The 27993-nt window shown below is 36.9% G+C and overlaps 1 protein-coding gene across 1 annotated transcript; it reads left to right on the top strand.

Annotated features, from left to right (window-relative positions):
• Positions 1–959: 959 nt before the first annotated feature.
• LOC127801922 (acyl-CoA-binding domain-containing protein 4) lies at positions 960–27738 on the top strand. Its single transcript, XM_052337454.1, has 18 exons — positions 960–1228; positions 1718–1788; positions 13766–13829; positions 13918–13989; positions 17805–17999; positions 18103–18180; positions 18505–18615; positions 18703–18772; positions 20982–21043; positions 21567–21706; positions 22108–22234; positions 22324–22438; positions 23304–23392; positions 24881–24964; positions 25046–25231; positions 25408–25563; positions 26582–26641; positions 27249–27738. Exons 1-18 carry the CDS (start codon positions 1073–1075, stop codon positions 27444–27446), a joined length of 2034 nt encoding a protein of 677 aa, XP_052193414.1. The 5' UTR covers positions 960–1072; the 3' UTR covers positions 27447–27738.
• Positions 27739–27993: the final 255 nt, after the last annotated feature.

Raw genomic sequence — 27993 nt, 5'->3', positions numbered from 1 at the left:
GCAAGCAGAACTCTCTATTGTTAGTAATGAGAGTCTATTGAGTTTGATACTTAGCCAAATTTTAATAAAGATATGTAATGTGATGTGATCCCTTCGATCGAAATCTATACTTAAAAATAATTAATTATCTTAAATTCGCTACTCACAAAAGTGAGTTCTGCATTAATAAATTCTTTCTAAGTGAAGATGTTAATTAGTTGGGGCCAATACATTATTTTAAAATAAAATAAAATTTAATTACCCATTTTAAATTATAATAAATTAAAATTTTATATTTAAATAATATAAATATAATATATATTTTAAACATTTATTATATGAATATACAAATGAATAAATCGGCAACCCATTATCATCCCTAATTATGTTTTGGTTCATAATTTGGATATAATTATGAAAAGTTTTTTAAAAACAATAATAATTTAATTAAACTTAAAATAATAATTTTAAATTATTTTAATTAAATCCCCGATGTGAAGGCCCGGACAAGAGTTTAAAACAAATATTGAAGCCCAACCCAATTGCTCTTACAACTAAAGCCCTGCCCAACAGAAACAATCTCAGGAAGACTTCAAAAGCATAATTAAAGACAATCCAAACAACCACTAAGGTGGGTCCGACCCGACCCAAGCCCACGTCCACAACTAACTTGGTCCATAACCACTACCAGTTTGAATTTTAGAGTTTAAATCATAAGTATCAATCCTTAACCTTCCATGAGGTTAGTACTTAAGCATGGGGATTTGCTGACCAGACTCAACATCCATTCAAAGGATGGTGACTAAAAATGTGACCAGAACGACTAGATAGAAAGCTGAAGCTGGTTTGAGTTTCAACCCGACCCGACTTTAATTTAAAGAGAGGGGGTTTGCGTAATTCGGGGCCCGAGCAAGGATCCGCAACCGCAAGCAAAGTAACGAAGCATGCCGAGTGTATAAATCAATCAGTGCATCTTCCGTCCGCTCTCTAAAATTCAATTCCAAATCTCGGGTCGTTCGTTTTTGTTTCCTCTGTAACTTATTGTCAATACAATTCCCGGCGTCGATCGGATCACATCACAGCAACACGGGAAATGGCGATGGCGAGAGGGAGCTCGGGGCTTGCCTACCCGGAGCGCTTCTACGCGGCGGCCTCCTACGCCGGCTTCGACGGATCTCCCTCCCCCAAGGGCGTCAGCTCCAAGTTCTCCACCGACGTCGCGTTGCTCCTCTACGCCCTCTACCAACAGGTGCTTTTCACTCTGCCTTTCTCTCTTTAATTCGACGAGTTTTTGAATCCGTCCCAATTTTATACTGCGTCGGTTTGTTTGATCTCGATTTCGGTTTGCTGGGGAGATCCGTGCATTTGGGGTCAAATTGGGGTATGTGACAATGCTGATCTATTGGGGAAATAAAGGAATTTTGAGGTTTTATTCTGTTAAGTCTGACCTATTCGGAAGAATTATTGAGGTTTTCATTTTGAGTCGTGTGAGCAACCGCCTAAAGGATTCGTCGTTGTGAATTATTTCGAGTTGGTTGACAGTGTGGAAATGTACGTCTTTGTGGATTTAGTGTTGAACGAGTTTTGATTTTTGTCCGATGCTTTCTTTTGTACCTTACCTTTTTTCTGTTTGAATTGTTGTTTGATTCGGATTTTGCTGTGTTGCTATGGCCGATTTGCATATAGGCCGTCGGTAACAGTGATGTTGTTGTATGTGATGGGTTTTAACTGATTACAGGCAACTGTTGGGCCATGTAAGATTCCAAAACCTAGAGGCTGGAGTCCCGTCGAACAGAGCAAATGGACAAGGTTTGTATATTGAATTTATGATTAACTTTGCTAGGTTTATGGTCCATTTATTTGATTGAACGATTGGACTGCATGTTTAAACTTTAAAGTGCTGTTTAGTTGATGCTAACGTGTTAGGATGCCTTTTCCTTTTGCTCTTGTTTGTTTTGGAGAGGGGGGGGGGGGGGGGTTGCATTGTCATTGCGTTCTTTTTTTGGGGGGGGGCTAAATGGTCAATGCATTGTTCTAATGCTGGTCAAACTTTTCTCTTCTGCATAAGTTTGAGTTGGGAGAGTTGTAAATCAAACGTGAATTTAGGTTAGCTGAACACCAAAGTAGGGCTCCAGTTTAATAGACGTTTTGATAATTGCTTGCATGGTCTCAAGATATTCTGACCTTTTCTGTAGTTGGATACCCGAGGCGGATGCCATGAATATGGTTCTACCTTTAGTAAACATTCCTTTAGTATTGATTTTGAGACTTTTTAGAGCATACTTTGTAGATGTAGATGGATGTCAGTTCTGTTTTGCATTATAAGCTGCAAAGTGTTACAAGTTGGCTGTTTTTTTAATTGAAATTAGTCCATGTTATGGGCTCTTTTTGTTTTTTCTTTTTTGAAATAAATATTTCTTCAAGTGTTTTCTTGAACAAAATCTTACTTTTCTTGAGAAGTTGTTGAAAGGCTTTAGCCATGTATTTGAATAACAAGGTGCTTAGTGAAGGGGTTTTTGATCACTATTTCTAAAATCATCTGACTGTTGTATGGAAAATGCATGGGTGAAGAGGACATTTTTTGGCTAATGGAATTATTTAAATAAAAAGGATGGCAGATGAGTGGAGGATGAGCACTGTAGCGCTTATTTACAAGAATAAAAGAGATGTTAAAAGTTGTGGAAATCATACAGGAATCAAGCTAGTGAGCCATAGTAAGGTTTTGGGAGAGAGTGATTGAGCAAAGATAATGAAGGGAAACTATGGTGTCTAAAAACCAATTTGGTTTCATGCTTGGTAGGTCAACAATGGAAGCTATATAATTGTTGAGGCGATAATGAAAAGATATAGAAATAAATAAAATGATTTATATATTGTGTTTATAGATTTAGAAGAAACTTATGCAAATGTTTTTAGAGAAGTCTTATGGAAGATTTTGGAGAAGAAAAATGTCATGACCCCAAGGGCATTAGTTGTAATTGTTTCTCGTTTGTACCTTCTTTTAATTGTACGTTGTTAGTTCGGTAATAACTGCATGGATGTAAACAGCCAATAAATAGGCTGTTGAATAGAGAATAGGTAGCTATTGAATGAATGTATCAATTCTGTTTTCACTCTCAATTCTTATCTCCCTCTCTATTTCGTCTGAACCCTCCCCCTTTCTTCTCAATTTCTCCCTCTTTCTGTTCTGTTTTCTCCCTCCATTCTATTCTTTCTTTCTTCATTTTTCCTCAAAACCCCATTCTAAACCCTAGGAAAACCTAGGGCAATATGAGTTCTGTTATTCTAGGACTATGCGAAATGACCCTTAGATGGTATATGCCTCTCTCAACACTCTCAAATCCACCCAGCGATAATAGGAATTGAAAACAGAAAATATAAGCAATCAAAAACAAAATGTACTAATTACACTTAACCCCTAGCTGCCTAATTTCTTCAGCCGAGACTACTCCTTCATGCTTCTTTCTGGTTCTACTATCTTCTAGGACAAAACTCAAGGCAAACTTCAACAATTCTCCACCATTTGCCTTGAGTTCTTCACCCGATAGCCAACTCCTGCTTTCTCCATGAATGATGGATAAACTTGATCATATCAAACACAAACACATCAAAGAAAACAAATCAATGCTGTAAAACATAACAATGGACCACCCTTTTGATAAAATTCCAGCTGCAATAACTAAACCTGTAACTCTCATTACATATTATCTTCCTCAAGGGATTTTTTAATGAATATATTCCTACCATCAATATGATTGGTCTCTACATGGTGTCTACCTACACTCCACCATAAACCAAATCCATACTCAATGTTATTCCTTAATCCCAAAGGGTCCAAACTTTTACACAGCATTACATCAACAGTGCTCCTTACCCGGATTGGCCTTAAATCCTGCTAGACTTCCTCCTAGCTCCCAAAACCGGCCTTTAGGCTTTACCACTGTCTTCCCTTCTTATGTTTACTTCAGAACAAGACTGCTCAACCTCTTGAGACTCTTCTAACTACCAGCCTACCAAGATATGTTTAAGATTTGGGTAACCTAGGCTGCCATAAGCTGTCCATTTCTATTCCAACCTCTATGCCTTTTCAGCTTCTCCTCCTTCCAACAATCTCAAATATTGAACTACAACCTCAGCTACACCTTGAGATTTCCATTGGATAACTATCAATGAAGCTTCCTTACTTATCCTAGGCGTACCATTGAAATTGACACAGCTTCCTCATGCACTCAATTTACCCTTTTTGGACTATCACAATCTTATATCTTACCTAGGGAATTACTATCATACCTAGAGAGACCTTCTAAGCAACCAATCCTTGCTTACCTTTCCCTCTAGCCTATTATCCCTTGGCTACACTATAAGATCACTTTTCTCTCTTAATTTCCACATGGATACTGGCTGTTAGAGATTACTTATTTGATCCAAATTAAGCCTTCATGTGCTGCTATAACCAATGGCCATGTCTAGCCATTTCCCTAGACTTTTCCCATTTCCAGCACTTCCTTAATTACAAATAGACACTACAACAGCACTCCACCCCTTTAACCTAAGGGATATTCCATTTAAGTCCAACATTCTCCCCAAAATTTACATGGCTCCATGCCATTCATTTGGACAAGAGTGCATCACGTCTTCTTATACAAGAGATTCTATTTTCCAGCCTGCTCCTTAGCACTCAAACCTGAGCCTAAGCATCCTTCAAACCCAACATTCCATACCTCACTGGTAGATTACTTGAGGATCTATCTTTTACCCATCCTAGGCAAAACTAGACCTTCTATTCCCTTGCTCGTTACTTACAAGATGACTCTCCTTCCCTTTCATTGCTTAATCCAGATTTTGATCAACCATGGGCCTCACCATACAAGACAACCCTTGCACACACCCTTTTCCCCTCACTGTTCACAAGGACCCTCACTGCAAGAGCCAAAGCTATCTTAAACACTAGCTTCCTCCCTCTCACAATTCAGCCCAAGCTTACACAATGAATCTGATCAAAACATTTTCTAGATTTCCCTATTGCTATACCCTGGTTCATAGGTTAGTTTAGGACATTCCCAAAGGATTCTCCTTGCTGTTTTTCTTTACACAGCATTCCAGATTCCATCCCTTGCCCTTGGAATCAACTAATTCCATGTCCTATTAGTAGAGTTTTCCCTCATAGGAAAGAACCCTATCTTTAGGAGACCTAGGTATACCTATTACACAACTCCACACACCTAACCCTTCACACCAGAAGCAATTTCCAGCAAGCTTCCTAAATTCCAGCAAGCTCATATATGCTTGGGAATTCCTTAGGAACACACCATCTTCACTAGGTTTACCTCACCTAGCTCCACCATGAGACAAGGCCTAGATAGGTCCCCTTAGATCCTAGAAACTGATCTCTAATGGGCTTGATACTTTACTCTTGATTATTGCCTACTAACACCATATCACCTACTATGACTCTATAAATTGAAAAAACCATTTTCTATGATAAGTCCACCCTAAACCTAGAAACTATGCTATATTTCCAGCATTTCTAGATATTTATAGGGCATCTGCACTATCATAGTCAGCCTCACACACAAATGAAGAAATTCCAGGGTTTTTCTCTAGGATTTCACTCTTTCTTTTGGGACAATTCTTCTTAATATGTCCCTCATCATGGCAGTGATAACATCTTATCATTTTCTTGCCATTCCTAGACTTTGACCTAGACCTACCCTTAAATTTAGGGTCCCTGTTTTCTGGTCTAGTCCCAATTGTAAGAGCATCATGTATAGAGTTCTTTCTTTCAACCTTATGTTGTAATTCCTTGGAACTCAAGGCTCTGGTCACATCATCTAGAGACAACTTGTCTCTACCATGTTTTAAGATGTCAACAAAGGTTTCATATGACTTTGGTAGAGAGTGCAATAAGACTAAGGCCTTATCCTCATCATCATATTTCATGTCTATGTTCTCAAGATCCAAACATAACTTGTTAAACTCATCTATGTGCTCTTGTAGTTTCTTACCTTCATCCATTCTAAAGGAGAAAAATTTGGTTTTCAAATATAACCTAGTAGACAAGGTTTTAGTCAAGTAAAGGGTCTCCAATCTTTTCCAAAGGTTTGATGCCGTGGTCATTTTGGCCACTTCCCTCAAGACTTTGTCCCCTAAACTTAAAATCAAGGTGTTAAAAGCTTTCTTGTCAATATCTTTCTTTTCTTTTGATTTTTCCTTTTTCTGTTCTTTAGTGGAGGTTTCAGGCAGTATTTCTTCCTCATCTAAAGTCTCTTCTAGTCCTAGATTCCCTAGTAATGCCCTCATTTTCATCCTCCAAAGGCCGAAATCATTCTGGCCATCAAACTTCTCAATATCATACCTAGTTGCAGCCATTATGACACTGTTCTATAATAAAGAATTCAAAACAGATGAAATCTTGAAGGTTCTTGGACTGTTCTTGAACCTAAAAACTAGCTCTGATACCAATTTGTTATTCTAGGACTATGCGGAATGACCCTTAGATGGTATATGCCTCTCTCAACACTCTCAAATCCACCCAACGATAATAGGAATTGAAAACAAAAAATATAAGCAATCAAAAACAGAATGAAAATAAGAACAAGAAACAATCAAACCACAAGCAATAGGCGCGGATGTATCCTGGTTCGGTTTCTTTTGAGGAAACCTATATCCAACCTTCAAACACCCTTTCAAGCAATCTTTATTTCCAGACAAAAGATCAGTACATCACAGCCCTCATAGCCCACAAACCCTGAGTACAATACCACACTGTTTCCCCAAGAAAAAACCCCAAGACTTGTAGACAGTCTTCCTTTCTTGAACAATGCCTTGCACTCATAATACAAAGGACTAGAGCACTTCACAGAATGATCCCCTCTCAGCATGCGCCTTGCCCTCTTATTTATAGAGGAGGCGGACACACTTAAGCAACTAACTAACTTAGGGAAATTACATATTGACCCCAACAAAATGTACTAATTACACTTAACCCCTAGCTACCTAATTTCTTCAGCCAAGACTACTCCTTCATGCTCCTTTCCGGTTCTGCTATCTTCTAGGACAAAACTCGAGGCAAACTTCAACAACTTCTTTATATACATTCTATTAAAGACATTAATCATGGAGCAAGCGCACATGTCAGAATATATGGAGGAGATACTTAGGCTTTTCCAATTACAATTGGTTTTTTACATCAAGGATTTGCTTTAAGCCCTTATCTATTTTTCCTAGCAATGGATGAACTCTTTAAGTATATCTAGGCAGCAGTACCCTTGTATAAGTTATTTGTAGATGATGTTGTGTTGGACACTTTAACATCTGAGGTTGTAAGTTAAGCATATTAAAAACCAAATATATGGAATCTGAGTTTATTAAAAATATAAATGGGTGATGTTGTGACAAAATTAGAAAATCAAGTCATACCAAGAAAAGATCAGTTTAATTATGCAAGAAGATGAGAAGATTAATGAGACTATTGCCCATAGAATTAAATTAGGATGGTTAGAATGAAGGAGTGCATCCACGTTTTATTTGATAGTAATATTATATTAAAGCTAGAAGGAAAGTTTTATAAGATAGCTGTAGGACTAGTTTTGCTATATGGTACCTTATGCTGGACAATAAAGCACTAGCATGTGCAAAATATGAGTGTGACAAAGATGGGGATGTTAAATGGGTGTGCACTCATACAAGAAAAGATAAAATTAGAAATGAGATTATTTGTAAATAAGGTCAAAGAGGCTACTATTGAAGATAAGATACTTGATACACAAAGATGGTTTGGCTATGTGAGAATAAGACAAACAGATGCTCCTATGGGGAAAGTGGGTGGAATGGAACAAGTATCTAACAAAAGAGGTAGAAGAAGACCAAGAATAACTTAGTGAGAGTTTGGGAGATGCGTAGGTATAATATGAGCTATAAGGGCTTTACAGAAGATAAGGCCATAGATATAAATCACTTGCAAGTTAGAATTCATGTAGCTAGCTCCACATAGTGGGATAAAGGCTTGGTGTGCTGTCGTTATATAGATCAAAAGCTGTTATACCGAGCTGCTGAACTCATTATCTGCTGATTTATTCTCCGTGATTTATTTTGATTTATATTGCTGTTATATCTTATCTTTCTTAGTTAGTTTTGATTAGATTTGTTCAGTGTTCTAAAAGGCGGCCTAGGCAGCCGTCGCGAATATAGGCAAATTGGCACCCTAGGCGCTGGGCGCGATCAATCGGGCCCAATCGACGCCTAGCAGCCTGGGTCGCCTGATTTTTGAAGACTTACAAACTTACCTTGGCCTTGATTTTTCTCTTGGCTCCGATTTGTGTGTTTGGATTTGTGTTCGGTATTTTCCCTTGGCCTCGATTTCTCACTCTCATCACTGCCGCCGCCATCACCAATCGTCTCTTCGATTTCTCTCTCGTGGTGGCAGGTTTCTGTAGCTGGTCGAGTGGGGGCGACGGTGGTTCGTGGATGCAGGCTTGAGAGAGAGAGAGAGTGAGAAGGTTGAAAATGGGGGCATCCGAGTACGCCGAGGGAGGGGGGGAGAGGTATTTAGAAAATAAAAAATAAATAAAAATTTTGATAAACCCTTCTCTAAGCTAATTTCTACAAGTAATATGTTATTATGTGTTTTAAGTTATTCTCTACAATTACCCCAAGCATATTTTTTAGGCTCGGCCTAGGCGCTAGGCCCCGAGCTGGCGCCCGACTAGCGCCTTTTAGAACACTGGGTTTGTTTGTATTTAAGGTTGTTGTAATCTAATCCTACAAAGTAGGAATTAAATCTATAAAATCTAGGAGAATTCTTAGGATCCATTGTGTATATATATATTTGTGGCATTCGCAAGGGAAAAAATATAGTGAATTATTCTCCCAAAAAGGGGATTTCTACATGGTATCAGAGTAGAATTCTTTTCTCCTTTCTCTTTGTTAAGCCTTTATCCGCCGCCTCACTAAGCCCTCCCTTTCCAATTTTTAACTGTCACCGGTCACAAATTGAATGGCCAAAATTACATTCAATGGTCACAATTGGTGATGATGTTCATATATGGAAAAGAAAAAGATGATTATTTAATCGGAGCTGCCAGCAAACCAAAGGAGGAGGAATCATAGCACCGGATCTGGAAGGCCGAGAACAACATGGTGATGTCTTGGCTGATTAATTCAATGAACAATGAGATAAGTGAGAATTTCTTATTATACGACACAACACAAGAAATTTGGGAGGCTGTTAGGGAAGTCTACTCCTATATTGAGAATATCTCTGAGTTGTTTGAGATAGAGAGTATTCTCGATGATCTAAGGTAAGGTGAGTCTCAAGTCACTCAATACTTCAATTCCTTGAATAAGTTTTGGCTTCAACTGGATAAGTGTGACACTATTCAATGGAAGTGCATTGAAGATTCAACACAATGCAAGAAAATAGTGGAGAAGAAGTGGTTGTATAAATTCCTAATTGGTTTAAATAAAAACCTAGATGGCGTGAGAGGTAGGATTCTTGGCACAAAACCTCTACCGAGTATCAAGGAGGTGTTTGCTGCGGTTTGTAGAGAAAAAAGTAGGTTGAAACTGATGTTAAAGCCTTCAAATCCAAGCTTGGAACATTCTGCCCTATTTACTCGAGGAGGCAACCCAACAAATATCAAGCAAAAGAAGGGTTGTCCTTGGTGTGACCATTGTCACAAGACTGATCACACAAAGGATACATGCTGGGATATCCATGGCAAGCCTCCGGATTGGAAACTAGCACATGAAAGGCGGAGTAGGGTAACCTAATAGCCACCGAAGACACTGTTACTACCTTAAATCCGAGCTTATTCAGTAAAGAACAGATGGAGTGGCTACAGAATATTTTTGGTAAAACACAGCTTCAGGCCTCTACAATAGCAGCAGGTTCTATAGCCCACATAGGTAACCCTTTACATATTTTTACCGCTAAAAGTTAGCTATCTACTCCATTGATTGTTGACTCAAGAGCTTCTGACCACATGATTGGAAATAGTGCACTGTTAACTAATTCCTAGCCGCCATGTGACAAAGATTGGAAGGTAAGGATTGCCAATGGCTCATTATCAAAAGTGGTAGGTATTGGATCGGTTGTGTTGTCCACCGGTTTCACGCTACTTGCTGTATTTTTTGTGCTTAACATAGACTGCAACCTATTATCTATTAGTAAACTCACTATGGATATGGATTGTGTTGCAAAATTCTCAAAAGATGTGTGTGAATTTCAGGATCGACTTTGGGGAAGATGATTGGCCGTGTTGAGGCATGTTCGGGGCTCTATGTTCTTAAAGGGACTGATTCAAAAATTGAATTAAATTTTAGCAATTGCTACTCTCCACCTGTTTATCTCTCTACTTTTCATTCAAATAAGAGTGCAATTATGTTGTGGCACTATAGATTAGGACATCCAAACTTTGCTTACATTCAGAAATTGTTCCCCTTTTTGTTCAAGAATTTAGATTTACACATGTTTCAATGTGAAATTTGTCAATATTCTAAGAATGTTCGGATTAATTATCCTAGTTAAATTTACACTCCATCCTATCCGTTTTCTTTGATCCATAGTGATGTGTGGGGGCTTTCTAGAGTCAAAAATGTTACCTGGGATCGATGGTTTATTTCCTTTATTGATGATCATACCTGTCTTACCTGGGTCTTTCTCATGAAAGAAAAGTATGAAGTTGGCCACATTTTTCAAACCTTCCATTCCGTTGTGTAAAGGCAATTTAATGCTAAAATTCAAGTTCTAAGAACAAATAATGCCAAAGAATACTTCAATACCATTCTAGGAACTTATTTGTCACAACAAGACGTCATTCATCAAAGTTCTTATGTAGATACACCCTTACAAAACGAGGTTGCAGAACGCAAGAATAGACACCTATTGGAAGTGGCCAGATCCTTATTGTTCTCCTCCCATGTTCTTAAATATTTTTGGGGTGAGGCTATTCTTACGGCCACCTATCTTATAAATAGAATGCCCTCACGAATCCTCAAACATCACACTCCAAGTCAACTTCTCCTTGCTTCTTTTCCCCACACCCGGGTTTTTTCTCAACTTCCTCTCAAGATTTTTGGCTGTACCTCTTTTGTTCACATTCACCCTCTATTTTGGAGCAAACTTGACCCAAAGTCCATCAAATGTATATTTCTTGGCTACTCTCCCCACCAAAGAGGTTACAAATGTTACTCTCCAAGTCTTAAGAAATTCTTCACCTCAATGGATGCAACCTTTTTTGAAGACTAATCCTACTATCCCAAATTTGATATTCAGGGGGAGAATACACCAAACAATCCTCAAAAATATCAGTTTTGGGAATATCAATAACAGCCTGAAATTCAGCCACCTACAAACCCTACAAATTTGTCTTCTCTTCCCAACCTACAATCTGAGGAGTCAGAAGTAGATCAGTCTTCTTCCAGTTCACCTCCTATTGGTTATAATCCTTCTTATCATCATGAATTTCAAGTTTATTCTAGGAAAAAGTCTAAACAAAAAGAAAGTGGGGAACCAGCATGTCGTAGGATTGATCTGATCCGAGCTTAGATCCAGAATTGTTACAGAAAGAGAATACCATGATTGCTGGTGAGAATTCTGAAATTTCAGTCATGGATGAGTATTTACATTGGTTTATAGCATTGAGAAATGGAGTACGATCATGCACTCAACATCCTATTCATAATCACATTTCTTATAAAGGTCTCTCACCTAATTTTAGAACATTTATGTCAAATATCAGTAAGGTGCAGCTTCCTAGAACTATTCTGGAGGCCTTTCAACATCCTAAGTGGAAGGAGGTAGTTATCGAGGAAATGAAGGCCTTGAAAAAGAATGGGACTTGGGAGATTATAGAATTACCCCCTAGAAAACATCATGTGGGCTGCAAATGGGTATTTACAGCCAAATACAAAGAAGATGGAAGAATTGACAGATTTAAGGCCTGCCTAGTTGCAAAAGGGTTCACTCAATCTTATGGTATAGATTACCAAGAAACTTTTGTTCTGGTGGCAAAATTGAATACTATCAGAGTCTTGTTATCCCTAGCTATAAACTTGGATTGGACACTTTACCAATTAGATGTGAAGAATGGTTTTCTAAATGGAGACCTTGAAGAAGAAGTATATATGGAAATTCCTCATGGATTTGAAACTAACCTCACAAGAAACAAGGTATGCAAACTAAGGAGATCTCTTTATGGGCTCAAACAGTCTCCTAGATCCTGGTTCAAGAGAAATTTACAAAGGTAGTCAAGAAGTATGAAAATAGTCAATGTTAGACAGACGATACCTTATTCATTAAGCATTCCTTGGAAGGTAAAATATCCATTTTTATTGTGTATGTTGATGATATAATTGTTACGGGAGATAATATTTCTGAAATCAAGGATCTCAAAGAAGTCTTGGCGAGAGAGTTTGAAATCAAAGATCTAGGAAGCCTAAGATACTTCCTAGGCATGGAAGTAGCAAGGTCCAAAGAAGGAATTTCACTTTCTCAATGAAAATATACCCTAGATCTTCTTATTGAAACAAGTATGTTGGGATGCAAACCATCTGATACACCAATGGAAACCACTTCAAAACTGGATGTTGGCAAAGAAAGTGCTCCAGTGGATAAAGGGAGATATCAAAGATTGGTGGGAAAACTTATATACTTGTCACATACTAGACCAGATATAGGTTTTCCCGTAAGTGTGGTAAGCCAATTCATGAATGATCCTAGAGAAAGACACTCAGAGACTATATATCGAATTCTGAGATATCTAAAGTTGACTTTAGGCAAATGATTAATTTTCAAGAAAACAGTGAACAGAGGGGTGAAAATCTACAGTGCTTCTGATTGGGCATGTTCAGTTTTTGATAGAAGGTCAACCTCGACATATTGTTCATTTGTTTGTGAAAATTTAGTTACTTGGCGCAATAATAAGCAATCAGTGGTTTCTAGGAGTAGCGCAGAATCTGAATTTAGAGATATGACTCATGGGTTCTGTGAGGGTATGTGGCTAAAAAGGTAGCTACAACAGGTGACTATGGAACAACCAATACTAGTATTATGTGACAACCAATCGGCTATTAGTATTGCCAAAAATCCGGTCCCCCATGGTCGAGCAAAACATGTAAAAATTGATAGGCACTTCATCAAAGAAAAGTTAGAAAAAGGAATTTTTCAGCTAAGCTACACTTCTACAAACAGCCAGGTCGCAGATATTCTGACTAAGCCATTACAAAAAAGAGTATTTGATGAGCTAAGTACCAAGCCTGGGTTGAATATTATATTCAACCCAAGCTTGAGGGGAAGTGTAGATCGAAAGTTGTTATGCTGAGCTGCTGAGCTTGTTATCTGATGATTTATCCTTTGTGATTTATCTTGATTTATATTGCTGTTATATCTTATATTTCTTAGTTAGTTTTGATTAGATTTGTTTGTATTTAAGGTTATTGTAATCTAGTCTTACAAAGTAGGAATTTAATTTCTAAAATCTAGGAGAATTCTTAAGATCCATTGTGTATATGTATATTTGTGGCATTCCCAAGAGAAAAAAAATAGTGAATTATTCTCCCAAAAAGGGGATTTCTGCATGTTATTTTATTTTTGTATCCGTCAACTTTCCCAGCTAGCTTCCGTTTTGAAACCTATGGAGTGATCTTCCACATTAGGAGTCTTTTCCAAATTGCCTCTTATGTTTTTCTGAAATTTGTTGCTAACTGTTTCAATATTGGATCATTAGTATTGTACGTCAATTGCTACTGGGTTCTTCTGTTTCACGAGGTTTTATTCTTTATGCAGCTGGAATGGGCTTGGTAACATGGCTTCCACGGAAGCAATGCGCCTCTTTGTAAAGATATTGGAGGTTTGGATGAAGTGAACTTTCTAATTTTGTCTAAACTGAGATTTTATAGTACCCTGTATAGTTTATAATTGTCCCCTTTTTTTGATAGGAAGAAGATCCAGGGTGGTATTCCAGAGTTTCCAATTTTGTTTCAGAGCCTGTTGTTGATTTGGCAATAAATGTGAGTTTGCTTGCTTGGCTGGGTCTCCATTTTTCTATGAATCAGTGTGCTATATTCTGCTTCATTGTGATTTAGAGTTCGTGTTCTTTTTGTAAATGTATCTCACAAATATAGTCCAGCAAAAGGGCATCATTAGTATAATCAAGATCATCCCATTATTTAGATGTATAACTTTTTGATTTTCTTCTGAATGAGTTTCTCTAGGACTTGTTGGCTGGATTATTTTTATTTGAAGTGTGTTGAATTTTTCTTTGCATTTATGCTTTCCCCAAATTCCTGTCTGAAGTTGTTAGAATTGGGAGCACTGATAGTTTGTTTAAATCACCCAAGAAGCCAACAAATCACTAACTCTCACCCTCAATGACTGGCCGATCCAACAGACAACATAAACCGAAAATAAAGAACAGAAACAGAATTGAAAAGATCAAAGTTAAGAACAATCAAACCACACATAAGGCACCGAGATTTATCCTGGTTCGAACTGATAGAATCAGTCCTACATCCAGCCACTTTTAGAGAGAGCAATCCACTAGAACTTGATGAAAAACGGTACAAGAATCTCACTCGCACAATCCCTCTTCCCTCACTGATACACAAGAACTCTCACTGCAAGATTACAAGGCTATCTTTTTAGGCTTTCTCTTACAATACAACTCTCGGAAACTATCAATGAGAATGATCAATCACAAGTGTCCGACAGATTACCCCACGCCTCTTATTTATAGACACAAAGGGTGTGAGTTACAAGAGGGATGATATAACCGGGACATTTCCCTAACTACCCCTCACTTAATATAATATATACAGTTAGCCTAATTTCCCTAACTACCACTGCCGCACATAATCCTGAAAAAAACATGTCCGAGTCCTTCTAAACATTCCAGCCACTCAATGCAAAACTTGAATAACAGAAGTTACAAGTTTTCCCAATTACTTTATGCTTTTGTGTTTTCAAGAAAACATGCAAAGTTGGAAGAAGATGGCTAAGAAAATTAACTCATGTATGATGTGGTGTGTTGGGGGCAGTGTTTGGGGAAATAGAGTTCTAGATCTTCTAATGGCGTTGGAGAGCTGATTTACAGGTCAAAAGTCCACTTTTTAAGTGCTCCCTTTTGTTGGATTATGAGGAGGATTAATCTCTCTCTTAGTATATTTTGTTTTTCTTTGTTTCTGGAAAATATTTCTTCACATGAAAAATTCTAATAGCATAAGTTCATTGTTGTCACTGTTGGCACATTTAATGAAATATATTAACTTTATGTGCTGTAATGCCTATGGTTTGATATGGAGTGGCCTGGTACTCGTGTGGCATTCCTTAGTGATGTGCCCCAAATACAAAAGAAATACTAGCACCCCTTGTTTGATAAGTTCGCCACAAACAAGAAAATACTAATTTCGATTTGCCACACTCTAAGATAGAAGAAAGAAGAGTGATAAGAATTAAGTAAATTCGCCACTAAACAAATTAATTGCTTAGATAAGAATTAGGATAAAAATGTTTTTTGCACTTTCTTCATAAAAATGTTCATGCCAAAACATTACAAGATCACACATATAAATACTAGTCTTAAAGACAAACCTAATAATTAAAGACAGACAACATCATTGTCTCTTTTGATAAAAGAGGGCTAATGATGATAAAAAACAAACCAAAAGCATAAAGAAAAACATTATCATGCCACTTTTGACAAAGGGAATAATGATTGTCTCTTTTGACAAAATGGGGTTAATGATGATAAAAGACAAACCAAAAGTAAAAAGAAAAACATCATCATGCCACTTTTGACAAATGGAGTCATGATGATAAAACACAATGATACATAAAGACAAAACACTCTCAAACATAAAGGACAAATGAAGGGTGACATTATCCATGACATCAGTTATGAGACTTGGGCCTGGCAAATGGGCTGATTGCTTGGGCTTAATCATGGAGTGCCTAGATTGCATTCTGGTCCTGGGCTTCCAAGCAAACAAGTAATGTGATTAATTTGGGCTTTAACTCCTTCACTTTGAATTATAACTCTTCCAAATGGGCTGGAGTCTTCCCAATAAATAACTCAAGTTCTTTTTGAAATTCTTTAGCCCTTGAACGAGTAATTGGTCCAAGACTTACATGCTCTTGGACAACCCTTGACTTTACTTCTTTATCGTTCACATCACTTAGTCATCAAGGCCCATTTGTTGCAGTTAGGCAAAGATTTACATCTTATCCCAAATCTATAGCTACATGCAAAGGTGGCAAAACTCACCCTTTTTGTTTTACATCAGAATTGGCTTGTTTCTCCATTTATATATAACTAAGTGGCTACAAGTCCTTATAGCTACTATCAAGACTCGTACACAATGCAAAATACATTCCTAAGACACCAGACCAATTTTCATTGCAAAATACTACTATGTATCAAGTTGTATTTGACATGCACTCACCAAACATAAAGCAGAAAATAAATAAAGGAGAGATCTCATGTTACTGAATAACCTTAATGGGTTTTATGATAAAAAAGAATAATAGTCTGAATAGGATGAGGTATCATGACCATTGTAGCAGAGCCACATTATATTTGTACACAATATGGAATCGGTGAATCAATAATTAACATCAATGAACCAAATAGTCAACGAACTCCTGAGGTCAGTCTAATGTCAGTGTAGGTATCTAGGAGCATGTCTACTATGGCCTCATGAACCCAAGGATCAGTTGCATCCTACTACGACAGTTGTTATGACTGGTAGATGGATCTAACTCAAGCCTGCGAATTTGGGAAATGTTTAAATAAATAGAATAAGTCTATTGATAGAGTAAACAGGTAGATAGAATGCACTATGATGCCAGGGGAAACAAGCATGAACGCAATAAGATTTTTAATGAATGTGTCATGTAAATACAACAAATGGGGTGCTGGATAAGGGGCATCACAATATAAAGCATGCATACCAAAAAACAATACACAAATAGTGAGTATAGAAGAACAACAATAATCCAATACATAACATCCGAGGCTGTGAAATATAACCTGAGCCACGTATTTTCTCATTCTTAAGACATCAGTTAGCAGCTTCTCTGTTAACTGGTGTCGAACATGGTGTATCAACATCTAACATCGCCTGCCATAAGCATGTAATGTTGTACAATCTACTCTCATATACATGTAAAATAAATTTAGTTTTCTACAATACAAGTAAAAGAGATGAGCAACTCTATGTAAACAGAACAAATAACCAAGTCATGTGTACTAGATCAAATGAACAAATGTATGTACAAATCAATAACGATATCCAAGATGTGTACAAGTTAAACAAAGTTATAACAAATCATTGGTTTTCTTATTTCTCCTTATCTGTTTTTTTTTAGAACATGTTAAAGTGAAAGAAATTTTATAAATAAATAAAATATGTGATGTAATGCATGTAGAAGAGCATCATACTAGACACAATCTACTCACAGTGATGCCAAGGTGATACAAGGATTGCTGGGTCCAACTTGGGACAAACCTAGATCACCCAAATCTGGAAAATAATACAATAAATAAGGAAATAAAATGTTCTAACTCCTAAAATAAATACCTAACTTAAAGTCAGAGTAAAATGGAGAAACCAAATAATTATTGTTCACAGAGAGGCCCTAGAATTTTTAGTTATGCCGTTGTGCTATATTTTCTATGATTATTATAGCAATATTTATTATTATTATTGTTGTTGTTGTGTCTGATATTTCATAAGGAACAGCCCTGCAGTTTCTGCACTTATCTGTGCAATTTTCTTCTTCTTTTTTTTTTTTTAATTTCCCATTTTATTTATTTTTGATTTTATAGCACAACCTGAAGGATGAGCCAATTGCACAAAATGGAAATGCTTTTCTTGAAACAAAGACAATTTGTTCTGAAAATGGGACCTCATCTGAAAATCAAGATAAAGATATTGTATTGGATGGTCTTGGTTCAGTTAATTTGTATGATCAATGGGTTGAACCCCCGGTATCCGGTCCACGCCCAAAAGCAAGATATGAGGTATTGCCTTACTCCAAATTTATAAACCTGTTGGTTCTTGTTGCTCCTTGCTATAGAAATTGTCCCTTCTTCCTTGCTCTAAATTAAGTTCTTGAATTTACAGCATGGAGCGGCAGTTATTGATGACAAGATGTATATATTTGGAGGAAATCACAATGGACGTTACCTTAGTGATCTTCAGGTATGTTGAAGTTGTGGAAATGACTCTTTGCAAAGCAAGGGTACGCTATGTACAAAAATGACTATCTTGCAACTCTCACAAAGCAGTGAGCCTCATGCCCTGGGAACGCCTTTTAATAACTTTTCTTGGTTAATACTATCCAAAATTTTTGCCTTCTGCCTGGAAAATCTTAACATTGTATTCAGAAAAGCACTAGTGAGATCAAGAGAAAAATAAAAAAAGACCTGTACTTGCACTGAAGTTAATCAACTTCTGATGCTTATAATTTTTTCTTTTTGGTATCTGTAGAAAAAACTTCATTTAACCTGAAAAAAGAAAATGCAGGTTCTAGATTTGAGGAGTTGGACTTGGTCTAGGATTGAAGTTAAACCTGGGAATGAGTCTGTGGAAGCACCTTCTCCAGTAACAGTTTCTCCTTGCGCTGGCCATTCCCTGGTTAGTATTAAAATGGTTTCCTAATAGATGTTGAATTAGGATGTTTGCACCTGTGCTGTATGTTGATTATCTTTTTGATGCCTGTAGATACCATGGGGGACAAATAAGCTCCTTTGTGTAGCTGGACATACCAAAGATCCATCTGAGACTATTCAAGGTAACTCGTATGCTATTTAGAACATTTGACATTTAATTTTGCTGGATGCATTAACTTGGTCTGTCAATTACTGTACAGGAAATTATTTTGCTAGTTTGGAAAATTTTGGTGAAACATTAGGAGAATGCTGCTTTTTTTGTGTTTTTTGCTGTCGTCTTCTAATTAAATATGTGTATTCACATGATTACATCCAGCAAATGTAAGAAAATGTTCCATGATATTATAGATCAAGCAGATGGATCCCTAATGCATAGTGCATCTACTCATGACATGGGGATGTCTTTTTCATCTCCTTGATTTTGGATGCCATTTCCATTATTTTTTAATGGAACTGAAGAGATTAAGAAATTGGCCTCACCTAAAAAAGCGGGTTCTTGATGTCAGTTCATCTGGAATACTTGTGGAAATAGGGATGTGAAAAATAAAGGTAGTGTTCTCTTCGTGTTTCAATTTTCAGTTTTGAATTTTGAATTCATTTTCAGTTTTGTGTTTTGAATGTCTGTTTTGACAATATTAAAAACACGTTCTTTTTGTCATTCTGAAAAATTATTTCTCAAAATAGAAAACTGGAAAACTTGTTTATTTTGAAATTTTGAAAAAAATTATTTTATAATATTTTATTCAATAAATTCGATTCAAAGTAAATTGTAAATATTTATTAATAAATTATAAATTTAATTCAAAGAATTTAAAATATAGTACAAGAGATAATTGATAATTTAATCGTATATAATGTATTAAAATTACAAAGTACTTTCTAAAGCCATTTTTAATTGGACTTAACTATTAATTCCATGATGAATTTATTTTTACCTACAAATTGAAATCTAACATTAATTTTGAGATTTAAATTACCCACAACATAAATATTAAAAAAATTATAAATCATAAAATAGCAAACTATTGATTAATCCAAAATTTTAAAAATATCATTGAAAAGAAAAATTAATAAAAAAAATCATATTACATATTCAATTTGGGACGAAATGGCAAAAGGGTAGAAGGAAGAAACAATCAGCGGTGGCGGGTGTGATGGCGAATCTGGGGTGGAGGGCAGTGGCGGGCGTGGATGGCGAATCTGGGCATGGCGAGTAGTGGCGGTGATGGCAGATCTAGGCGTGGAGGGTGAGGGTGGTGGCGTGTGTGGAGGGCAATGGTGGGCATGGATGGTGGTGGGGACCGAGCTTGAAGAGAAAGAGAAGAGAGAAGAGAGGTGGAAGAGAAGCTAGTGCTTTCTGTGTTTTGGATTCAGTGGCTGTGTTTTGGTAGAAAACAGCCAAAACGTGATTTCAGCGTTTTGGGTTTTCTGTACAATTTTTTTTTGTGTTTTGCAAAATGCATTTTTGAAAATGGGTAAGGAAACGAGTTTTGAGTGTTTTGGAAAACTAAAAATGGAAAACGGGCTGAAAACAACAAAGAGAACAGGGTCAAAGCTTCATAAAACACACATTTTAAGAAATCTGCCAGAAATTTGTGATGAGTGGTTAAATTATAAGCAATCAAGATTTGCGACGATTGGTTGAATTATAAGCACTCAGCTTTGTCTACTTTGATGGTTATTATACTATACTCCCTCCATTAATTGAAATCTCATCTTACAACTAAAAAAAAAAAAAGTGGACATTTTGTGACGAGCTTTTCTTTAATGAGAAACTTAGTAAATAGGCCATTCAAATTGAATTCCATTGGAAGATTAAAATTTTATCCTCGAAGAGTTTTACTCATCTTAAAACCATGTAATCCTTTGGCAATGCCTGCTGGCACTAACTCAATGCAGTTGGAATAATTTTCCTCTTTGTACTCTTTTAAAAATTGGCTTTTGTTAAAGGTGGATTTGCGTGGTTGCATACAGTTATATAATTTCTTTTTGCCAACTATTGTCTTTCTTTTTATGACTTTTGAAGATTCTTCCATCCATGGAGGCAGGATTATGCGTTAAGTAGAAATCACAACCTCATTTATATTTTTGTTCTTCTGAGGGCGAGCCTTTGTAGCTTATAGTTGCTCTTTTGTGACCGGAAGATTATGGGTTTGAGTTGTCAAAACAGCCCTTTTGCATAAAGCAAGGGGAATGTTACGCACAAATACGACCCTCCCACAACTCTCGCAAAGTGGGGAGCCTCTTGCACTAGGGAGTAGGAACACCTTCTTTTTATTTTCTTGATAATACCGTAATTGATCTTATTGTTTTTGTTTTATTTTATGACAGTGAAGGTTTTTGATCTGCAAACTTATACGTGGTCAATCTTGAAGACTTATGGGAAGCCGCCGGTATTTGTTTGATGCTTTCTTTTCATCATAGTCATGAATTCCTGCAAGATTGAATCCAAGGGGGAATAAGTTTGTTAATCTACTAATTTAGAAAAAGGGATATTGTCTGTCATGACATGATTGCAAACATATTGCCCTTGTTCATGAGAAAAAATATATACTTCTTCCTGCAAAATTATTATCCCAGCAGTTTTATGTGATTTTTTCTGTTTTGCTCCTTGGGCTCTTCTTTTTTCTTTATTTTTTTCTTTTTGGAGATGAAGTTCGGAAGTTAATAGGGTGCTTAAATTTGTCTATACTTAGATGGGGAGCAGCATCCTATACTAAAACTCACTACACCACATTAGTGCTTTAGAACTGTCAGGGCTGACAAGTCATGCTAGTCATAACCACTAGTTGCCTTGATAAGTCCTTTGAAGGCTTGGAATATTCAAACATAAACTTATAAATTCTTTTTATGAACAATGGTTTTATGATGATGTCACTTAGATAATTTCTCATAAATTCTACGAATGCTTGGCAGGTCTCACGTGGAGGCCAATCAGTGACCCTTGTGGGTTCAAGCTTGGTGATATTTGGCGGACAAGACGCAAAGAGATCCCTTCTGAATGATTTACACCTTCTTGACTTAGAAACCATGACTTGGGATGAAATAGATGCTGTGTAAGATGCTCTTTCTGAAATTGCAAAAGCACTTTTTTTGTGTTTACTTCACATTCTTGGTTTCTTGAAACGTTGCTAACAAATTAGGTGTTTAAGGTGTCCATTTAATTGACCATTTACCACTTTAATAACATATGGGTAATTGGAGAGTTGTATTGGTGTTCCTTTTAATGATCCTCTTAATTATCAGTAGTAAGTAAATTAGATCTTCAGAAGTTTGCTGCCAGGCATTGTATTGACACCACTGAATAGCAACATGTTTGTCCCACATTTTGCAGATGTAGTAGAAGTTTGGCTTCTAACTAGATTTCAACCGAACATTTCATCAACTTTGTTATAAAGTGGAACCAAGCATTTAATTTGTAATCTTTTGAGGTTTTATTTTATTCATTATTTTGTAGGGGGGTGTCACCTTCCCCAAGGTCTGATCATGCTGCTGCAGTACATGCAGAGCGCTATCTTCTGATTTTTGGTGGGGGTTCACATGCTACCTGCTTTAATGATCTGCATGTTCTTGATTTACAAGCGGTAGGATGTCTTTCTTTATACTCTTTAACATTTGCCTATTGATGTAGTTTGTTATATATTTATATTTATATTCTATTTGGATTTTGAAGATGGAATGGTCAAGGCCCACACAGCAGGTCGAAATACCAAGTCCCCGGGCTGGCCATGCTGGTGTAACAGTGGGAGAGAACTGGTTTATTGTTGGTGGCGGTGACAATAAAAGTGGTATGTATCTGTAAAGTTTGTATTCAGACGTGATATTGATTTATGTTGCACCCTTAATCTGGGCCTGTGAACACGTGCATAACAATTGCCTGTTGTATCAGTAAGTGAAGATACCTAAAGAAAAGAACTTGATGTGCGTGTCGAGTGAGTTCATATCAGGAGCCAGTACATGTTAATATGTGCCTTGTTTGTATTTGGGGAAAACAACAGAAGGGGCAAAAATAACCAGATCTCCATACCAATGATGACTCATGAATTATAGGTCCTTGCAAGAGAGATCTGGTGACACTACTTGTTGCTATTTTTTATGGCGACACTGTTTTGTTAGAATAAACACTTTCAGATGTTAGTTTACTTTGGTCAGAGGAAAAAATTATTGGAAAAATTTCTTTCTTTCATGATGTTGGAAAAGATTTTGTGCCCCCTTCACCATGCTGAATTTGATATTTGATTCTGTGTGATGCTTCATTGTGTGTGTGTGTTCTTATGTAATTCATTAAATTTAGACAATACAGCAACACTGCCACTAGCCCTATTCTCCATAGGTAGGAATTTTGTAATTTTAGATTTTAAAATAGCGTCCTTAGTGCATGAAGCTCCTCACTTTACGAGGGTTGAGTGGTTGCTTTTGTACATAATCTTATCCTTTCTTTGCAAAGAGGCTGTTTGCCTGTTTCCACAACTCTGAGCTGTGACCTTCCTATCATAAAGCAACAACCTTACAATTGCTACTAAGACTTGCCCTCTAATTTTGTAAATTTAAATAATATGCAAATAAGGAAAAGTTGGCTGCACTGATGAAGATGCTCTGCAATAATGCCTGCCACTTTTTGATGTTTATCTCTTCTTTTTCAAATTCTGGCAGGGGTTTCAGAGACTGTCGTCCTCAACATGTCTACACTTGTTTGGTCTGTTGTAACTACTGTTCAAGGGCGAGTTCCTATTGCTAGTGAGGTATTTTGACAGGGGATCTCTTTTAACAAGCTACTTGTAAACTAGTAAGGTGTATATTTCTATCACATCGATTGCATAAGTTTCCTAAATGTTTGTTCATCCCCCCCAAAAAGTTTCTTATATAATACTTTTTTAAGTTGGGAGGAACAAGAAGGTTGAATTGACCTTTAACTTTAGGGTAGATTACCAAAAACATACCGAACTTTCAGCTTGTTTTTTTCAGTTTCAGAATGGACCTTTAGGTTTTTCCAATTGACACACTGAACATATTTTTTTGTTTCTATTGTACAATGTTGTTACACTCTATTAATTTACTCGGTTAACATGGTGACATGGCAAGAAAAATTGGCTAATTAGACACTGAGATGGCAAACATCTGCAAAATATAGGTGTAATTGAGATGAGAATGTCATAGTGGATGCACAACAATACAAGAAAAGACAAAATTAACAAGGAGATTGTCCGTAATAAACTTTTATGGTAGTGCCTATCAAAGACAAGATGCATGAGACACAATTAAGGTAATTTTTTACATGTGAGAAGAAGACCAATAAACTCGTTTGTGAGGAGAGTGGATGGACTAAAAGAAGTTTGTAGCAAACCCATAGAAAACTTAGTGAAAAACTTTTAGATATGACATGGGATATGGCAGCCATACCTTAGATATGTTCATGGATAGAGATGATTTGAGAACCAGAATTTTTGTAACTAACCCCACCTGGTGGGATTTCAGACTTATGATTATGATGATGACAGGAGTTTCAATTATTTAGACCGGTCAAGTCCACTTGTCTTTGTTTCTTAAAAAGAAGTTTCAAGGTAGTAGGGAAAAAAGAGCTAATATATGTTCTTGAATGAACTTGAATGATGAAACATTGGTAATAAAATTACATTTTTTTTCATTTGTGTTTGGCATGTGATTCTAGTCCAGTGTTATTGTTGGTGCTCCATTGTTTTGTGTGACTAATTACAAGTAGGGAGTTATCAATGAGCCAGAAGAATACTAATCCAGTCTTACTGGCATACTGGGGAGAAATGTGCCAGCCTTACATTCTTAGGCTTAATTCTTCAGTGAACTTTAACCAGGGGCATTGAATGACCTGAATACATGATAGGCTCGAGGATTATTTGAATTGTGGTTCTTTTTTCTTGTGCAATTGTTCGTGGAGTGTTTATACCATCAATTATAGATTCCTTGAAAATTACTATTTAACTACTTATCTGGATTCTGTATATAGATGGAAATAGGGGCCTCATTGTTAAAGATTTTAGCCACTAAAAGTATTGTTTTTCTCCATAAAAAACTATGGTAAGCCATGCCAACCCCAACTAATGGGATTAGGGCTTGGTGGTTGTGTTGTCATAAAGAATTATGGCATTGCATTGGTAACTTGGTTTAAAGGACATGAATGTTACGTACTAAAATATAGATTGCCTTCAGTTCTAGGCTATTAAATAGTGAAAAGTAACTAATTATCTTCTACACAGGGCTTGAGTTTGGCCTTGAGCTCCTACAATGGTGAGGATATTCTAATAGCATTTGGTGGTTATAATGGGCGGTACAACAATGAGGTGAAATGTAACTTACAACTATTTTTTCTTTGCTTATCTTGCTTGCTCTTCTCCTCATTTGGTTATATGAACTGCTGTCAGGTTAACATCCTTAAACTGAGTCACAAATCAACCTTGCAATCCAAAGTGGAGACTCCTGTTCCCGACAGTGTATCAGCAGTTCATAATGCTACAAAAGCCTCCAGAGATGTGGAATCTGAACTTGAAAATGGCCAAGAAGGAAAAATAAGGGAGATTGTCATGGATAATGTTGATTCAGATCCCATGGTATAGTATTGCTCAAATATCATAATTATTAATAATGTTTTGTCATGTTGATAGTAACTTGGGCTTGTTATTAATTTTACATTTTAGCTTGCTCTGATTCTCCAGTTGACTCCTGATTCTTATAATTAGCATTGTCATTCTGTACCTTTCTGTTGATATTCATGAGTGTCATGTAGGGGACAAGAGTTGAAGAAAGCAACGAACGTCTTTTGGCAATTCTCAAGGCAGAGAAAGAGACACTAGAATCCTCAATTAGCAAGGAGAAGATGGAGTCTCTACAGCTAAAGCAAGAGTTAGCTGAAGCCGAGACAAGAAACACAGATCTCTACAAGGTAATTTCTTTCTTGTGGATGTATAATTGACAAGTTCTTTAAGGAGGTGATTCCGACAAGCTATTGTTCTTGTGACTTACATGTTCAATTAGTTTGTTTGTTTTCTTTTTTTTTTTTTTTTTTTTTTTGTTGGGGGGGGGGGGGGGGGGGGGGGGGCGAATGAAGCATAAGCTTCAATTTAGTTTCTGATCAAACCGTTCACACAAAATTGATGGAGAAGCTACACTAAAATTACTGAGAGGCCGTAATAGTTTTTATGCAGCTAAGAATTAGGGAAAATATTTCCTTTCTGAGTCTTCATAAATATTGGTGGAATTTTCCTTTTCTTTATTGATGAGTGGAGGTGACATAACAAAACAAGAAATGAAGTCTGTAGCCCGCATGGGCAGCCCAGTTGGTCAAGAAGGGGGCACAAAGTGCCTTCCGTGGTGAATCTTGGACCAAGACCGAGGATCAAGTCTCGCAAGTGGCAATGTGGGGGTACTTCTCTCCAAAGTGAGGGGGGCTCTTTGTGCGCGATGAGCCCGGGTTTAGTCACTGCGTCCGGCTAGGTCACCATGATTAACCTCCCTCCACGTCCTGTCGGGCCGGGTGTGGGGGGCGCTCGGGGTGAGCGATTTCACCTTTTGGACCAAGAAATGAAGTCTGTATCTCTTGTTTGCCAGATTAAATAATTCCTAATTCTTGGACTTTGCTTTTTTGAGTCGCTCAAATTCTTTACTGCACAGCTACAAGAAGAACAATAACAACCATAGGGCCTTAATCCCACTAAGTTGGGTTGGCTATATGAGAATAAGAGAGTAAGACGTAAAAACATATCTTGGCATGGGATGCAATGTTAAGTATGATAACTAATATATACACTCTTACTGATGAGTAAGTAATGCTTGTGGAGTTGGCAAGAATGACATAGGGGTAAGAAGGCTGCCACATCTAGTTCAGAAGCCAGCTTGGCATTGATAAAGCGATGCTCTCTTTAGTCAAAATCTAATTACATATATTGAAATTGACATTGCAGGAGCTCCAATCCGTTCGTGGTCAGCTTGCTGCTGAGCAGTCTAGATGTTTCAAACTTGAGGTAGGGACTTACAATGTTAAGTTTGTTTGTGTTGATTTTAAGTTCATGTTCATATTGCCTCATTGTTATTACTAGAAAGCCCTTTACTCTCAAGGATCATGGGAGTGACTTTGTTATGATCATGTTGCCCTGATCAAGGACTATCTTGTCTTTGGATGGCATATTATCTTCTTGTATCTTTTCTTTGGTATTAGGGGCTCTATTTTATTACCTGTTGAGGGAGTATAAAAATACACTGAATATGCATGATGCTCTCTCTCTCTCTCTCTCTCACTCACGCGCACGTGCTATTTTCTAAAAAAGTTAGCTCAAATCTTCTATCCTTTTTTCTTACACAGAGCCAAAAATTGCTGCAGAAGGGGTAGTTTTTATTTCAAATGTGGAAAAAGTAGTACTTTGTCGTTACATTTTACTAGTTCAGCAAAAACATCAACTAGAAATTGGAAGAAGATAAAATTAGCCGATTTTATTTTATGTTGTAACACATTGACAATGTTGGATTTGCACGAAGAAAGAGAAAGGATCATATCTGCCTAATGCTCTTCCATTTTCTTGCTTTTACTGTAAAATTGCATAGCATGGCGGTAATTACCCTTGATCTCCCCAGGTTGATGTAGCAGAGCTGAGACAAAAGCTGCAATCAATGGAAACACTACAGAAGGAACTCGAAATCCTCCAACGACAAAAGGCTGCTTCAGAACAAGCTGCTTTAGGTGCAAGACAGAGGCAGGGCTCCGGCGGCATGTGGGGTTGGCTTGCAGGAACCCCTCCAAACCAAAAGGATGAAGATGATGATGATGCCTGAACATTTAAACCCCAAATGGCAAATACAGAGTCATTACTAGTTTTGGAGCTCAATGAATCCCTTTATCTTTTTGTTTGTATTTTTGTTTCTCTTAACCCAGTTCTTTTCAGATATGGAAATAAGTTCAGTTCCTCTGCGTGTAGATGGACCACCCCTATTAATGCATACATGCTTGTAATTCCAGCTATATAATTACATGTAGCTGTCGGCAATATATTCTGGTACAGTTTTTACAGAAGATTTTTGTAAGTTTTAGTGATGAAGAAATACCAAGATTTTTCATAAGATTCTAGATGTGTACTTTTGCTGTATAGGAGAGAACACTATGATTAAGATTCATTTTTGTCTTTTGGATATTATTATCATATCTGATCCTACACCAAGTATAATACTTTCTGTTAGCAATTCAATATTGTGTTCTATTATGCATCAGTTGCTCATTTTCATTTTGGGCTTCAAATCATATTATTATTATTAAGGGTATGGCTTGAACAAGTTAAAACATGCCCTGGTGATATAATTTAGATTTAGTTTTTTAGTCAATATT

This window comes from Diospyros lotus, chromosome 5 (assembly GCF_014633365.1).
Source record: "Diospyros lotus cultivar Yz01 chromosome 5, ASM1463336v1, whole genome shotgun sequence".
In the NCBI taxonomy this organism is placed as follows: Eukaryota; Viridiplantae; Streptophyta; class Magnoliopsida; order Ericales; family Ebenaceae; genus Diospyros; species Diospyros lotus.
This window is presented reverse-complemented; position numbering and strand designations above follow the sequence as displayed.

Excerpts from the sequence above, each read along its gene's own strand:
- LOC127801922 (XM_052337454.1), top strand. The coding sequence starts at position 1,073 with ATGGCGATGGCGAGAGGGAGCTCGGGGCTTGCCTACCCGGAGCGCTTC. Across the intron at positions 18,000-18,102 it reads GCCCAAAAGCAAGATATGAG|CATGGAGCGGCAGTTATTGA; the intron begins GTATTGCCTTAC and ends TTGAATTTACAG. Across the intron at positions 24,965-25,045 it reads ATGGGCGGTACAACAATGAG|GTTAACATCCTTAAACTGAG; the intron begins GTGAAATGTAAC and ends AACTGCTGTCAG.